We start from the raw sequence: 16,990 nt of genomic DNA on the forward strand, positions 1-16,990 counted from the left end.
GACTTGACCTGTCATTGTCAGAGTGAAGCTGTGTGTATTCATGGTTTAATAAAGGCTTGGGGGGGGGGGGGGTTGTCGAGCGGCCGGTACATACCGGTACCGACTCCTTCAGGATGTCTGACGCACACCTTTTGGTTTCTCATTGTACTCTGTGCCAATTATCACGGCGGGTACAGCTCGTACCCTCCAGGAACACCGATCACCTATCCTCCGTTATTGCCCCCCCGAGCTGTGTTGGGCCCCGTCTTCAGTTTCCTTCCTCTCTCTCTCTCTCTCTCTCTCTCTCTCTCTCTCTCTCTCTCTCTCTCTCTCTCTCTCTCTCTCTGTGGCGACCTAATGGCCCAGATATACACCAACACACCCTCCCTCCCTCCCTCCCTGCAGGCAGCAGGCATCGTCAAAACGCTACAGAGGGAGAGAGAGAGAGAAAAGAAGTGCATTAAAAAAACCAGCATCCCAGTGTGGAGCTGTGGTGTGGCTGCAGAGAAGCCAAACCAGCTCAGTTATCTCAGCAGAACAACATGTGACCCGACCGACGACGCTGCAACACACCACGTTAATGTGGACGTCATGTAAAACGGGAACACACATTTTGTATTAGCCATATAAACAGCCTGTTAGTATTGTTGTCTCTTCCGGAATAAGGGTAGTCAGCGTCCAGCATCACTTATAGAACTGCCTGCAGGTGAGCGAACAAAACATTTTGAATTCTCTGCCTCTGGCTAACATTGAACTTTGCACTTCCGCTACGGCAGCAGCCGATTAAAACACTCAGCATCTGTTTGTTTCACGGACGCTTCACACTCTCTTCCTCCAGAGACAAGAGACCTTGAGCGTCCGGGAGATTCGTCTCTGCCTCTGAATCAGCGGCCGCAAGCGTACCGGTGTGTGTGTGTGTGTGTGTGTGTGTGTGTGTGTGTGTGTCATGAACGCGTTGGAGGAGCAGCGTCTGAAGGTCTTGGAGGATGTTTCCAGTAGCTTCATAGATCATTTTGTGAAAGCGGTGGACGCGTTTTATCCTAAACTACGACTTTAAGGGGCCGCTCCCTCAAATCCGTTGTTGTCACTGTGCGTGTCATGTGACCAGGAACAACCAATCGCAGCCGGGAGATATATCGCTCCTTTGTTTCCGTAGATATCGATCTGTAGACGGCTTTACGATCCGTCCCACGGGACAATGTGACTTGCTTTGAAGTCGCGACATAAACAGCAAAGTTGAAAGGTTAAACTGAAGACGACAAATGGAGCAGTAAAGCTACTGTGAGGGATTTATGGCGCTATGAGTTTAGTCTAGTCTAGTGAGGCCTAACGCTGAACTACCGCAAAACGTCATCGTCTTCTCAGCGCGCAGGTCTTTGCTTAAAAGGAGCGACCTTAAATAAACCGTTTTTTAGAGTCACCGCGGCGCTCACCTGAGGAAAGAAGACTTAGGGGATTAATGAGCTCTGAGCGCTCTGAAGAAGCACATCAGGCGCTTGTATCGTAAAAACACTTCCAACCACAAAGATGCTAAAAGAGCAGGCAGATATTACCACTGCTGAAAAGGTTCTGTTCACCTCATTTATCCTGGAACTCAAAATCAAATCGCAGGGACCTTAAATCCACCTCTTTACACGCCATTAACATCGCCTGGTTTTCCTCCTGGTTCAGCAGCGTTTGTGTTCACAGGTGTCTAATCCGTCTGCGTTCGGGTTCATCGGTCCGGTCAAAGGCAGTGACAGGACCGAGCCCGTCTGTCAGTCTGCACACAAAACTTGATTCAGCCTTGAAGACTGCCGGGCTGACGGGAAAGATGACAGATAGATGGGCAAACTGTGGGAAAACAACAACAAGCTAATTAAGGTTATCGATATGAGATAATGATAATGATGGACGGGTAATGATGCTGATGGATGTCAGGTCACAGTAGAGCGTGTTCTCCATGTGGACGTACTGTTCCTCCCTGTTTACTTTCACACATCCTACACCCTCTTCATCGCTCTTCATCGCCGGGCTCTTGTTGTGTTGTGAGCCGACGAGCCGAAACGGGTCGCCGTGACACACAGAGCTGTTCGTAGTTACAGCCGAAATCATATCTGAAGCACACATTTGTTTCCTCTTTTTGTTGCACACAAAGACCAATAATTCCCCTCTGTACCTGACACATTACTGCAGCAGTACACACAGTACTGCTCGGTCGTGAGGTAAAAAAATACACTTTTGCATTCAGCCGAAGGAAGTTATGTGGAATCATACCGAATAAGACAAAAATAAAAAAAGTCCACTTAAGTTGGGTTGTTACATTACGGTGCTGCATTATGTTGCTACTTTATGTTATGTTACGCTACGTTGTTACGCTACGTTGTTACGCTACGTTGTTACGCTACGGTGTAACGCTACGGTGTAACGCTACGGTGTAACGCTACGATGTAACGCTACGATGTAACGCTACGTTGTAACGCTACGTTGTAACGCTACGTTGTAACGCTACGTTGTTACGCTACGTTGTTACGCTACGTAACTACGTTGTTAGCTACGTAACTACGTTGTTACGCTACGTTGTTACGCTACGTTGTTACGCTACGTTGTTACGCTACGTTGTTACGCTACGTTGTTACGCTACATTACGGTGATAAGTTACACTAATACGTTATGGTGTTACCTTACGATGTTGCGCTACATTAGTATTCTAACACAAACCATGATGTTTTTTAACATTAAAGGTACTCAATACGGAATTCAGAGCATATTAACGCCTCCCCACAGCTCTCAACATGGCAGCTAACAGCGCTGACGGAGCTATCAGTGTTTACCTGAGGGGGAACCGGAGGGAAGGCGCTACGCTAATACGACAACGCCGTCGTTATCAGCGGTAACCGCTGTATTAGACCATAACCAGCGGGCCACAACCAAACTCCCAGGAAGAGCTCCAGACTTTGAAGCACATTTTACACAGTGGTCAAACGGTGGAATTACAACTTGGGGCCTAAAAAGACTTTTTCACATTGACTTGCATTGAAAGAGAGACGTCTGTACTGAGGATAATATGTTTTTAGGTTAATCATCTTCCCAGTACGATCATTTCTCTTGATCTTTAGGTCCTGAAGTTGTAAAATAGCACTAATATCTCAGTATCCACAGATCAGCCCTGGAGGACGATGTCTGTCTCTATGAAACCATCACAGAGGCTCGACTCTGAACCTCGCTCTGCCTCCAGGTAGGAGCTCCAGCTCCGCTTAGTCTGGGCAGTAAAGCAGACTAGACGGACGAACAGGGCCCGGGGGGGGGGGGGGGGGGGGGGGGGGGGGGGGGGCTGAATTACCGACACCATAAATCTCAACCACTGAACCCCGTGTGTCCTAACACGACCTGTCCAGAGTGTCCCCGTCTGTCCCTTGATGATTTCATCTCATTACAACCCTGGTCGTTGTTTTTTATTTTTACATGGAGATCACATCAGGGAAATAAATGTGAGTGTTTGTTGCCATGGCAGCCTGACGACTAATGATTCATAAAAAAACTGGGCTGAAGCTGAGAGTCTCAAAGGTATCTGGAGATCCATCCATCCACATCTGTTTCATAAATAGAATTATATAAATAAAATGTTTCTATTCTCGGTACCGTGTTCCTGTTTAGCCTTTATTCTGCTGTCTCATGGGTCATTACTGTCCCGCCTACAGATGAATACATAATGAGTTGAATGTGGAAGAGGATGAAGAGGATGAAGGGGATGAAGAACTGTTATGGAGAAGCTGTCTGTGTTAATTACTTCTGGCTTTCCTGTAAAGGAAACACTACATATGAATACGATAAAGAAAATTAATAGATGTAAACATGAAACTTCACTAACATTAACACATTTATTTGTTGTATTACAAGTTTATAAAATTCCAGAACATAAATGTGAACATTGGATAAAACCAGGTTTCATGTTGTCAAATGTTTTTAAATTTATATCTAAAACATCTATTTCCTCCATGTTTTTATTAATAAATATAGTATAAATGAGTCTCTGAATGATGTGTGTCTCACCTCCACGTGTTACATGTATAATTAATTACATATTAATTAAAATGAGTTCTGTAGTTGGTACTAAATACTTTCTATTACATCTAAATATTATGTCTTTCCGTTTTTTAATTATGGGTGAAAGTGACTTTTGAAAGAATTAAATAATACGTATATATTTGTTTAATCATTTCTGGTAATAAACTAATACATTAAAGAGCTACAATGTATTTTGCTGAATGTTATCTTTAGTTAAAATATGTAAAATAGCAACATATACAGCAATAACACAGAGAGAGGAACGTGGTCAACCTCTGCTCATGTCTTCTCTCCATCAGACTAGAAAACATCTCCAAATATGATGTGTTTTAAACACCATTGGTATTTAAAATGATTATTTAATAACCGTTTTTTTCTCAGTTCTGAATTTTCTCCATCAAAACACAGAAACAACAGCCTCCTAATCTTCCTCTCAGCATGTTGAAATACAAACCACACACACACACACACACACGCGCACACACACACACACACACACACACACACACACACACACACACACACTCAGATTAAGTGATTTGTCACTCACAGGTTCAACATGTGAGAAGAAGAAAAAACAACTCCTCGATCGCTGTAAACAGAATAATCCTTCAGTTTAAAGTCTTACCTTAAACACACACACACACACACACATATATATATCTGTGGTCACATGCAGGCCGACTGTTATTACTGCAACACCTAGTGCTGTTGGTCTTCCGTATGCGTGCACACGCTGCACCTCCTAAACAACCAGAGTGGAAACCAACCGCTGATCCAGAGATCAGCTGTGGAATGTAAACAGGAGAGGAGAATCCAGATTCAAAACGCTTTCACGTTTCTTAAGAAGCTCGCTACGATGTATGGAGGAGGTGTGTGTGTGTGTGTGTGTGTGTGTGTGTGTGTGTGTGACTATTGTCATTCAGGGCCATAGCACACACACACACACACACACAGACACACACACACCTCCATTACACCGCTGTTGACATCCCCCTACTGCTGTTGGCATGCAAATGCTTCCACCATGTTGGGAGCTTTTTTACATTTCAATCAGAAGAAGAAGAAGCAGCAGCAGCTCTCTTCCTTTGTGCCGCTCCGGTCGTCTGGAATGTAAACGTGCCGGTTAGGTATGAACGAGTGAAGAGTAGATCGGAGTTACCCGCGTTGTTTTCATGCGATCTGCAGGAAAAACAGACATTTAACTCGTTCTTAAAAGTAGTTAAATGTCTGTTTTTGTCGTCTCCTAATAATCCCGTTTGCTGACAGTGATGAAAGCCAGTGAGGATGATAAGCATCCGTCCTGATAAACTCATGTCCGCGGACCGCTCGTGAGGTTTGCCCCCCCCCCCGCCCCCTCCCTCAGGGCAGCTCCAGAAAAACTGCCCCTCTGATATCCCAAATGACCCTCATTTGAGGGATCAGGCCCCGGGCCCCTGGAGGGGGTGCGGGGGGTGGGGGGTTGGGGGGGCAAAGTGACGGTCGGATGCCTCGTCTCAGCTCCGCTATAAAAAGGTGAGGCCTCCTTCTGGAAATCAGTCCTCACCTCTTTGTCAACAAGGACATCCTTCTGAGAGCACCCCCTCCTCCTGATTTCACCTGCCCCCCCCCTCCAACCCCCCAATTAACTCCACATTCCTGTGTTTGCCGGTGAATACCCCGAATTCCCCCAGATAATTGGCCGGAGGATTAACCCCCGTTTTCTTTGCCCTCTCTGATCGTCTATTGTCACCTCTGTGTGAGCGACGCTCTGATGGCAGAGGGAGGCCCCGTTGTGCATCTGTTGTGGCTTTAATGACCCGCCTCGACTCAAAGGGATCTTTAATGTACCTCCAGGCCTCCCTCAGGGAAAGTGACGGCAGCGCCGGCCTCCAGACCAGAACCACAGAGGAGTCCAACGCATCGCCACCAGACAACCACTGATTTTAAGGTACAGAAGGAGAGACGCGGCGCTGCGTCATAATCAGTCTAGAGTCGACACGCTTCGACTTCTGGTGCATGGAGGGACTACTGATCGGAGCCCCCCACCCCCCCCCACTGGCCTTCACCTACAAGATGTCACTTAAAGAGACACGTACCGACCGGGAAGAGACTCAAAATGGCCACAAAGAAACATAAAAAGACGACAAAGAGACACAAAACAACCACAAAGAGACAAAAAAGTATATATGTAGAGACACAAAAAGACTACAAAGAGACACAACATGACTACAAAGACACAAAAAGACGACAAAGAGACACAAAACAACCACAAAGAGACAAAAAAGTATATATGAAGAGACACAACATGACTACAAAGAGACACAAAATTATTTCAAAAAGTCACAAAATGACAAAAAAACTAAAAAATGACTACAAAGAGACACAAAATGGCAAAAAAAATGACTACAAAGACTCAAAAGAACCACAGAAAGAGGCTGAATGCTGTGGTGTGTCTGCGTGTCTCCTCTTAGAGGCGGTGAGGTCTTCTGCATGTCTGTGTCCAGCGGCTCATTGTCTCATAACCCGCCCAGGCTCCGCTGTGAGTCACTCCACGTCTCTGAGTGAATCCCGGCTGGAAACACCTCCACAGCGTCCTCCCATTACCGGGCCGTCATCAGCAGCCTCTCGCCTTTCATCCCTCTGCAGCGTGGGCTTCCATCACAACGCCTCACCCACACATCATTCATCTCGAGAGGCAGGAGCTGGAGCTTCACTTGCACTCAGAGACAATCCAGTTCACATGTCATCAAATGCAGGTATGTACAGCGTTTAGCTTCCCCCATAATGCCGCTGGGTGGAGTTCACCCGTGATGTGGTTAGTGGAAAAACCACGTCTGCTCACGAATCCCGGGGCACTAATTTCACATTTCAGCGCGGCCGCCTGTCATCAGCGCTCTTATCAAAAATACATACCAGACCGTAATCAACAGGAGGACGGGATGCCAAAATACCTCAGAGCACATGAGCACGAATGAAAGACGGGAGGGAGGGAGGGAGAGAGAGGGAGAGAGGGGGAGAGGGGGAGAGGGGGGGCCTGTGGGTGGTGTGACAGAGAGACATGATGCAGGTTAAATCAGAGCAGGAGAGCAGCTGCTGAACTGATCTGTGGTGTGAAACACATCAACACGTTTCATTGTGTTGCAGTACAATACGTAGTGTGTCATTTCTGGATGTGCAGGGCTTGTTAGGTATGTGTGAATGTGTGTGTGTGTGTGTGACTATTGTCATTCAGTGTGTGTGTGTGGGGGGGGGGCATTAACATCAGCAGCTGTTAACCCCCCCCCCTGTGGTTGGTTCATGTCTGAACAGGTCACCAGGCTGCAACACAACACAGGATCCATCCTGTAAACCCAAACTAACCCGTGATGGTGTTTAGTGAGAACCAAACAAAAACACGCAGAAGAAATATGACGAGGATGTCGTTAAGAGCAAAAAACTATTTGAGGTTTAATTGGAAAAATGTCATTTTAATGCTTCACTACCAATTAAGATTGAGGTGAGACACCTGCAGGCAAAACACTTTGTTTTTCATGCAAAGATTTTGATCCATTTTACACAAAAGTTACCATGAGAGAATGCCTCATTTGCATATTTAATTTCAGAAAACGTGTAATACATAAAACAATAGTCTTAATGCCAGTGATGAGCTGGTGTTTCATGTGAGTTAAATGTATTTTACATTAGTTAAAGTAGTCGTTTTTTAATCATAATATCATTCTGTGACAGCAGTCACGTCGCTGTGAATCAAAAACACGTTTTTATTTTTGGTCCTCCATATGAAACACCGTTTAATCCGGACACCCAGCTCGCGCTCCCCACCTGTTGTGTATATCTCGCGCTATACACGTGTAGGCAGAGGGCGCACGAGGAAGAGAGGGGAGGTGGAGGTGTGGCGTGTGTGTGTGTGGGGGGAGGAAGGGGGGGGACGGACGACCAGCGTCCAATCAGATGCGACCTCCGCTCGAGCGCTATAAAGCTCGCGAGCCGCTTCTCTCCTGCAGCATTCGCCCTCTCTCAGTGCGCAGCTGCAGTTTGTCTCCTTTCATCTCCGCCGCGGCGCTCGTGTTGGTTTTATTCTAGACTCCTACAGAACCAGAGCTCGAGACTGAACCGGGATTAACTTCATCCACTTTTTGGAACCACATTGTCTTACATCTTTTTGGGGATATTAATAATTATTAATATGCGTCTGATCCAGAACATGACGACCATTGCGGAGTTCACAGCGCCGGAATGCTCGGTGCCCAACCGGGTGATTAAGATGGCTGTGATAGGAGGCAGCGGAGTCGGTAAAACAGGTAAGAAGAGATACAAAATAAAATGCGTGGAAGTTTATAGAGTTATTGTTATATTATCTGTCATTTAACGTTCTATTCTTCTTCTGTTGTTGCAGCGCTGGTGGTGAGGTTCCTCACGAGGCGCTTCATCGGAGACTATGAGAGAAATGCTGGTGAGTCAACAGGACGATGAAAATGAGTTAAACTGGGTTTATTTTTAAAACATCCTCAAAGTACTGGTGTCTAATGTTTATTTCTGCGTGCAGGTAATCTCTACTCCAGAGAAGTCCAGGTGGAAGGAGAACAAGTGACCATCCAGGTTCAGGACACTCCTGGTGTGGAGGTGAGATTTTCTCCTAAATTATTATTTATTATTATTATTTAATTTCCCCCGAGCCGTTCGACACACGGGAGTCCGTTGAGGATAATCTAAAGATAATATATAATCTACTTCACTGTGTGGCTGTTAAGATCATCTGAGCCTCTCTTGACTGGGCACCGGGCCAAAAACCAAATATGTGTGTGTGTGTGTGTGTGTGTGTGTGTGTGTGTGTGTGTGTGTGTGTGTGTGTGTGTGTGTGTGTGTATAGAGTCTGGCTGTCTAATCTCCCATTTAGGGTAATGGATGTCTTGAGGATCAGAGTAAATGATACCCTGATCCAGACTCCTCTCTGTTCTGGAGCAGTAACCTTATAGCTCCAGTCCGCCTCAGTCGACATTCCAGTCAGATCAGTTCCATAAAGTCATTTAACGTGTTTTTAATCAGACGGCGACCTCCGGTTCTGCAGAGTGAAGCCGATACGGAGGAGTCTAAAAAGCTGCGTTCTCTGTAGTGTCCACCAGGGGGCGACTCCTCTGGTTGTATAGAAGTCTAGTCTAAAATGACTCTACTTCTCTCTTGATTTATTCCCTCAGTAAACATTGTAAACATGAGTTTATGGTCTCAATCTCTAGTTTACAGTCTTCTTCAATACAGCACGATGTTCATTTAGTACATTATGCTCCATTTAGAGTCAAACAGACCATAAAGCTGGGGATGATTTAGGGGCGGGGCTACACAGTGATTGACAGGTCTCTACCAGAGACGTATACGGCGTCTCTACGTCACTCCTCCTCAGTCCAGATATGGTCACTTCCTGTTCACTGGTTTCAACGTGGTTTTAATCGGCCTCCCCTTCTTCTTCTTCTTTCCTCCCAGATGACCGATAACAGCATCAATCTCCCGGATCACGTGACCTGCTCCATCCAGTGGGCGGACGCCGTGGTGCTGGTGTACTCCACGACGGACCGCCGCAGCTTCGACCTGATCGAGCAGCTGCACCAGCAGGTGGTCCGCACCGGCGGCGCCAACATGCCCCCCGTGATCCTGCTGGCCAACAAGGCGGACCTGCTGCACCTGAGGCGGGTGGACTCCCAGCAGGGCCCGCTGCTGGCGTCCGCGCTGGGCTGCTCCTTCTACGAGGTGTCCGCCAGCGAGGACTACAGCCAGGTGCACAAGGCCTTCCACCGGCTGTGCTGCCAGCTGGCCAAGCAGCAGCCGGCGGCGGCGGCGCCGACGACGACGGCAATGCCGGCGGCAACCAACTCCACGGAGAAGAGGCGCTCGCTCCTCATCCCCAGGCCCAAGTCGCCCAACATGCAGGACCTGAAGCGGCGCTTCAAGCAAGCGCTGTCGGCGAAGGTGCGGACCGCCACCTCGGTGTGAGGAGACGCCGAGACGGTGTTTTTAAAAAAAAGAAGAAAAACGTGGCCCAGAGCGGCCAGAGAAAGAAAGCCTTGAGAGGCGGATCACAAGTCCTCGGATCAGTCGGGAGGCCGGTTCTTTACGGGATCGCCACGTCCTCTGAGGTTGACGGGCCCCGTCAGGTACCGAGTGTGAGGACGCCCGTCACGGGAGACGACGCCTGAGGAGACGCAGCCGTGAGACTGACGTTAAAACAAACTGTAACATCCAGCCGTCCTGCAGCAGCGGCGCTGAAGGACGGCTTATTTTTAGCCGACTGCGGCTGTTTTGAATTCAGACCACCTCTGCATGGCTCCACTAAATGTGTTATTATGAAACCACATGAGCCGGGGCTCTGTGTGTGTGTGTGTGTGTGTGTGTGTGTGTGTGTGTGTGTGTGTGTGTGTGTGTGTGTGTGTGCGCACACCTGCAGTGTGTTTCTGCTGATGCAGCAGTATGTAGCGTGTCGTTATCACTGATGCACTTTATGAAAAAAGGGCCTTTTTGTTATTTGTTACAGATTCACTTTGTGTTCACAATAAAAAAATAAAATGATGAATTTCACTTTTGTTTCTGGTTTTCACTTTTTTGTGCGTTTGACAGCAGATCAATCTCTAGTTTACAGTCTTCTTCAATACAGCATGATGTTCATTTAGTACATTATGCTCCATTTAGAGTCAAACAGACCATAAAGCAGGGGATGCTTTAGGGGCGGGGCTACACGGTGATTGACAGGTCTCTACGTCACTCCTCCTGGTTAATGTGTCTTAAAAATCTACATTTGAGTAAATATTTTGCAGCCAAATCAAATAGTTTAGAGGATATTCAACCGTAGTTTATTTTTAATACTTGACTTCTTTCTATAAAGGTAATAAAGTAGTTTATGTAGCTTAGAGTTCGAGCGCTATCTGTGGAGGCGTCCACCACGACTTCAAACAAAGAGACAGCTGTGTCTCCGGTAGGTTCCAGGGAGCAGAACGATGACGTGAGTCCAGGAGGTTTGAGGGAGGAAGCAGCAGAACGTCTGGAGGAACTACACTTCTACGATCCAAAGGGGAGACGGATCGGGTAGATGTGGAGACGGGAGACTATGGCTACCTGTCCACTGATGCTTTTAATGAACACCCGGTGGGGTCGAGGGGTCCAAAGGGGGTCCAGTTAGGACCTGAGGACAGACTCGCTCGTCGTTTACATCTCAACACGGTCTCTCGACCTCCCTCTTCATATCTGTGGTTCTAGAGACCGTCCTGAACGAGGTGTTCTGAGGCTTTCAGAGGGTTTGAGGTGTTTGATCCGACGTCCTTCAGGCGGCATCGTGGCTCGACGAGGAGCGTCGTCGATGACGGACGACTCACGCAGAAGAAAGTAGTCCGATCAAAAGCGCGAACCCGTTCCTTCATGAAGACGACAGAACACGACGAGTTCATGGCAGGTTTTTATTAAGAGACGCTTCTGAGAACCCGGAGCTCCCAGAAGACCAGGAGACAAATCAAAATCATAACAATGTGTGTGTGTGTGTGTTCGTTTATTTACAATCCAGAAGCTCACTAGTGAATATTACCGGGCCTCTTATTGACGACACGTGAGGGAGACTCTGGTGACCGGGTCAAACCAGAGACACAGAGGAGCTCCACGTGTCGACAGATGATCGGCCTTAAGCAGACGCTGTGAAAGGACCTGTTAATTATTCTGCTGAGGTGTGAACGGACGCTAACGGAGAGACACACACACACACACACACACACACACACACACACACACACACACACACACACACTCTGCTCTTAAGGCCTAATGACTCGAGCCTGACGGTGTGTTTGAACACTTCTAACGGTCCTCAAGTGTCTTTTTGACAGGTTTAATGACCCCTGCAGGAATTAAGCACGCTGACATGAACATGACGGGAATGTTCCACGGTGGTTCTCATTAACCCGGCGAGGTGTCGACACGCTTTGAGACGCACGTGTCCTCCTTCCTCCTTCCTCCTTCCTCGTTGCTTTAGTCGACACCAGGAAGCAGTCTCCGGGTGGCGAAGAGCAGCTCGGGGACGTCCGTCGGCCGCAGCAACCTGGTGGACAGAACCAGCACCTGGAGCACAAAAACAACAGTGGTTAGGGGGGAAGTGGGTCACTGGGTGGTGAGTCCCTATTTATGAATGAAGCAGAGATGAATGTCTGGGTGAGTCATGAGCAAATGCAACGTGGTGCATGAATCAGGTGCCTTGGCAACTGGTTTATCTTTTTTATTACTTCCAGCATGGATGACGTGCGGCGAGGTTTCACGTGTTCGTTTCTACTGGAGCGAACCCATGAACCGGTCCGGAGCGAACAAACCGGGACAGCAAAGTCGCAACAGATCCAAAAATCCCAAAGTCACGCGAGCAAACGCTAGACGAGCAGCTCCTGAGTTCTGAGAGGTGGACACAGAGTCCTCCTCCTCTGGTCCACCAGAGTCCTCATGGTGTAGACACAGAGTCCTCATGGTGTAAATACAGAGTCCTCCTCCTCTGGTCCACCAGAGTCCTCATGGTGTAGACACAGAGTCCTCATGGTGTAAATACAGAGTCCTCCTCCTCTGGTCCACCAGAGTCCTCATGGTGTAGACACAGAGTCCTCATGGTGTAAATACAGAGTCCTCCTCCTCTGGTCCACCAGAGTCCTCGTGGTGTAAACACAGAGTCCTCCTCCTCTGGTCCACCAGAGTCCTCATGATGTAGACACAGAGTCCTCCTCCTCTGGTCCACCAGAGTCCTCATGGTGTAAACACAGAGTCCTCCTCCTCTGGTCCACCAGAGTCCTCATGGTGTAAACACAGAGTCCTCCTCCTCTGGTCCAACAGAGTCCTCATGGTGTAAACACAGAGTCCTCCTCCTCTGGTACACCAGAGTCCTGATCCCTGTCCTGATGTCCACCCGTCAACTGCAGCTTGACCTCGGACCACGATGGATCCAGGTCTCTGTGAAGATGTAGGTCACTGACCTCCTGCTGCTTTTTATCCATCTACTCCACCACCCAGCCGGGATGCATGCTGGGTAGTGGAGTAGCCTCAGGTCCTATAGCTGGGTTAGCTTAGCCTCATCTTCATGTTTCTCCAAACAGCTAGCTAGTTCTCTTCGTCGTCTCACAGAGTTTGTTTTTAGTTCGTCAGCCGCCATCACGTGTGCGCGCGCACGCACACACACACACACACACACACACACACACACACACACACACACACACACACACACACACACACACACACACACACACACACACACAGTGTGTTGTGCTTGTAAGTGTGTGTGTGGGCCAGTCGGTTCTTGCATAAGCTCGTCTTTATTCAGTTTCTCCTGATTACAGATGGGAGGCTTTGATCCTCGCCAGGCCTCTCATTGCCCTCCTCCTCCTCCTCCTCCTCCTCCTCCTCCTCCTCCTCCTCAGAAGCCTTTTATTAAGACCAACCCACATCACCCCGTCTGATCTCCTCCTCCGAAGACAACATGTTTCGCTGCATGTTTTGTAGGTCAGCGTGGACCGCATACGTAATTGGCACTTTAGACGGTAGATGTGCACACAGGCAGACAGACAGGCTCACCTCTCCAGCTGATCAGAGGCGGTGATGTAGGTCACTCTGATCTCCACTCACAGAGCGACACAAAGCCTTTGGCCTCCGAGGTCAATACCGACCTATTGATTATGAGAGACACTAACCCACTTCAACAAGTCATGATGTAATCTTATGTTTAAACTGTCACTCTTAACAAATGAAATAATTACATGAGACATTAAATATATTACATTTAAAAAAGTAAATGTATTTATTAGTGCTGGACAATTATTTTATCGCGCGTTAACGCAGGTTTTTTTTAAATTTTATTATCACCGTGAGCCGAATGCGGCAATTTACAACTGCTGCCGTAACCATGACGACAACAGACGCATTGGTTAAACCGTAAAACACCGGGCAGCGAGCGGCGAACAGCCGTTTTTGTGGCGTGTCTCCCGTCTCTTCCTGGTTCCTTCACCTTCATTCCCCTGGGTCCTAAGTCCCTCCATGTACAGCTTCTTACCACCCTCTATGTACCAACGTACATTTATAACTAATACCACACATAGTACACAGTACTCAGCGTTGCGTATGTGTCTGACCAAAATACAAAAAAAGCAAAAAATAAATGATTCATTTAAATTATTTTTGTAGCGTTTTTGAAGTGTTTTTGTTTGGAATATGTATAATAAGCATATCATTTAGTTATTGTCATTTAATGTTTCAATGGAAGCCATCGGCATGAAGCTACGAACCGGCGGCGCTATACGATACGTGTTCAGGGCTTTTATTGTGAAAGGGCAGTCGACCGTTCGGAGACGCACCTGTTAGTCATCGACTCACCTGAGCTCCCGGTTTGTGCGCCGCCACGATCTCTCTGACGAGCCGCAGCTCCGACGGCGTGACTCCGCCCACCAGGAAGAGGAGGAGCAGAGCGCCGTCGCCGGGATGAGGACGACTCACCTGCAGACGGGACGTTGTGATTGGTCAGTTCATGTATAACGGGAGACACAAAGATGACTACGTTTTGTATAACGAGTATGTTTAAATATGCAAATGAGGCGTTATGTGACGGTAACTTTTGGTGAATTTAGGAGAAATCTACAGACTCAAACAGACAAAGTATAATATAAATGTTTTATTTCCTCGAGTCTGAAAGAAGACGAGTTATGGAAGAAAAAAACGCCAAAATCTGTAAATGTCTCAGTGCATGAAGAGCTGTGATTGATTGTGTTTCTACTGTCGGCCATCTTGAGATAAACAGCCGTCTTTCTTCAGGGAACACTCGATCGTCTCTGTGTGATGTGGAGGCCATACCTCCGGCACACATGTCTCTGTGACTCCAAACAAAAGATGAATTGATGGACGTCCTCCACCTCGCCGTAAGCATGGCCGACTTGTGCTCACAGACGCTTAGCTCGTACGGTACGGGACGTTACCGCGGGTGAACTGTTTCACGGGGGGGGGGAGTAATGGCTGTGTGCTATTGGTTTTGCCAAGGCATCATTTGCTGGCCGAGCAATCAGAGCTGCAGGAGATGTGTGTGTGTGTGTGTGTGTGTGTGTGTGTGTGTGTGTGTGGGGGGGGGGGCGACCTGAGGAGAGAGTGGCTGAACACGTGAAGCCCCAGCAGGCTGAGGATGATTCAACATGTGTGAAAAGACACACAAAGGGAAAATGTGTGAGAAGTCTGCTGGCGGTAGATGTTGTGTTTCAACACAGAGACACACACACACACACACACACACACACACACACACTCAGTGTGAACCATGTGTGGTGACATGCGTTGAGACATGGGGGGGGGGTTAATAAATTATAACGTTATCATGATGTGTTCACGTGTCATCTGTAAAATGTAGTTGTTGGTGATAACTTGAATAAATCCAGTAGTTTGAAGATGTTTTCACATGAATAGGAGATAGATGTTAGAGATGAATTATGAGCTCTAGCACATATTATACAGCATTAAAAATAATAACGACTAGATCGGTTTTAATACACAAAAATACAATCTTATATTTTCTTTATCATTTGAAAAAAAACACTATAAATTACGATAATTACTACACTTTTTTTTTTACATAATATTTTGGATCCTTGTAGACTGCAGATGATTTGCTTTTGTCTCAGAGAAGACATTTTAAAGGTTAGTACGTATAACCCTGTGTTTCACAGACTTTGCTCAGGGTCCATATTTGCACACGTTCCCCAACTTTGGTTGCAACCGGATGTTGCTTTGCAGCGTGTTCTTCAATAGGCCACGCCTCCAGAACGCTTGGTGTGATATCTTACGGGAAAAGTTTCTCCTCAAACCAGCAACTCGTGTCAATTTTCCTGCAGAGATTAATCTATAAAAGCCGACCATCACACAGTGAGATTTAGCCTGAACCCATCCAGTTTAAGGGGGTCCGGTGCCTTGCTCGAGGGCACAAACAGCGCTCCTTTGATGTGACACGTCTCGGTGACGTCTAGGCTTAAAACGTACGCGATCGACGTCGAGCACACGGGTGAGCTCGATATTCTGCTTTCTCTCTCTCCGGGTCCAGAACCCAGACTGAAGGGGTCCGGTGGTTTAACGGTCTGAAAATAGAACTTTTTATTGGCTTATTTTATAGCTCCTACAGAACGCTCAGAGTCCTTAAAGGTTTATAGATTTAGAACGTCTGAGTTGGAGGTTCGTGGGCCAACTTTCTTAATTTGTGTAAAACCAGACCACGGTTACATAACCCCCCCCCCCCCCCCCGTTTAAGCAGGCCCAGATGTGGGTGGAGATACATCACCCACGAGCCCACAACTCCAAAAATATAGAATTCTATGATCAGAACACAAGGCGCCGACGGTTTGAAGGTGCTTTTGTCGGGGGGTGGTAGTGAACAGGATGTGGACCCGAGATGAACCCCCCCCCGTTACACGTGAGACGTCTCACCTTCATGAACATGCTGAAGCCGGTCTTGAGCAGGTCCGTGAGGCCTCCGGACGTGTGCTCGATGTCGGGACACTCGGGTCTGTCGGGGTGGAAGACTTCCTCCAGGATCTGCCGCAGGAAAGGACGATAGGTGGCCTGCAAAGAAAACGACGACAACGGCGTTTCTAAAATATACACGCTCCCGAATATAGAAGTGTGATATTCCACGGTAAACAGTCTGGATGTAAATATCAGAGCATGAATGTGACTCTTCTGATAGGATGGTCGTGGGTGTGAGACCATAACGGGGTCGATGACTCACGAGTCACTTCAGAAGGAGAGCTTGAACAATCAGGGACGGGAACGAATCCTGATCGCAGCGTCTCAACCAACAGAACATGAGACAGAACTTTATTAATCCTGAAGGACAGTATTGTGCCGAAGAAATATTAATACTACACTGCATGAAGTTGAAATAAGTAACAATCGCTCATGATGTTCTCAGCTGTTCTTCCTGCAGAAAGGGGGAGGAGCTAAACAGCTGTTC

General features: G+C 47.5%; 2 protein-coding genes across 2 annotated transcripts; one reads left to right on the forward strand and one right to left on the reverse strand.

The window, feature by feature from the left end:
• Positions 1-8,024: 8,024 nt before the first annotated feature.
• rasl11b (RAS-like, family 11, member B) lies at positions 8,025-10,572 on the forward strand. The gene is made up of 4 exons (XM_068725367.1): positions 8,025-8,306; positions 8,402-8,458; positions 8,552-8,628; positions 9,484-10,572. The coding sequence occupies exons 1-4, from the start codon at positions 8,192-8,194 to the stop codon at positions 9,988-9,990; spliced, it is 756 nt and encodes a 251-aa protein (XP_068581468.1). The 5' UTR covers positions 8,025-8,191; the 3' UTR covers positions 9,991-10,572.
• An 858-nt stretch (positions 10,573-11,430) lies between these two features.
• On the reverse strand, positions 11,431-16,847 carry LOC137883765 (sec1 family domain-containing protein 2-like). The gene is made up of 3 exons (XM_068725390.1): positions 16,465-16,847; positions 14,380-14,499; positions 11,431-12,096 (listed from the first exon to the last, which is right to left on the reverse strand). Exons 1-3 carry the CDS (start codon positions 16,744-16,746, stop codon positions 12,007-12,009), a joined length of 492 nt encoding a protein of 163 aa, XP_068581491.1. The 5' UTR covers positions 16,747-16,847; the 3' UTR covers positions 11,431-12,006.
• Positions 16,848-16,990: the final 143 nt, after the last annotated feature.

This window comes from Cebidichthys violaceus, unplaced genomic scaffold, assembly GCF_023349555.1.
Source record: "Cebidichthys violaceus isolate CVI_PGR_0920_01 unplaced genomic scaffold, fCebVio1.0.p SCAF_35, whole genome shotgun sequence".
Classification (NCBI taxonomy): domain Eukaryota; kingdom Metazoa; phylum Chordata; class Actinopteri; order Perciformes; family Stichaeidae; genus Cebidichthys; species Cebidichthys violaceus.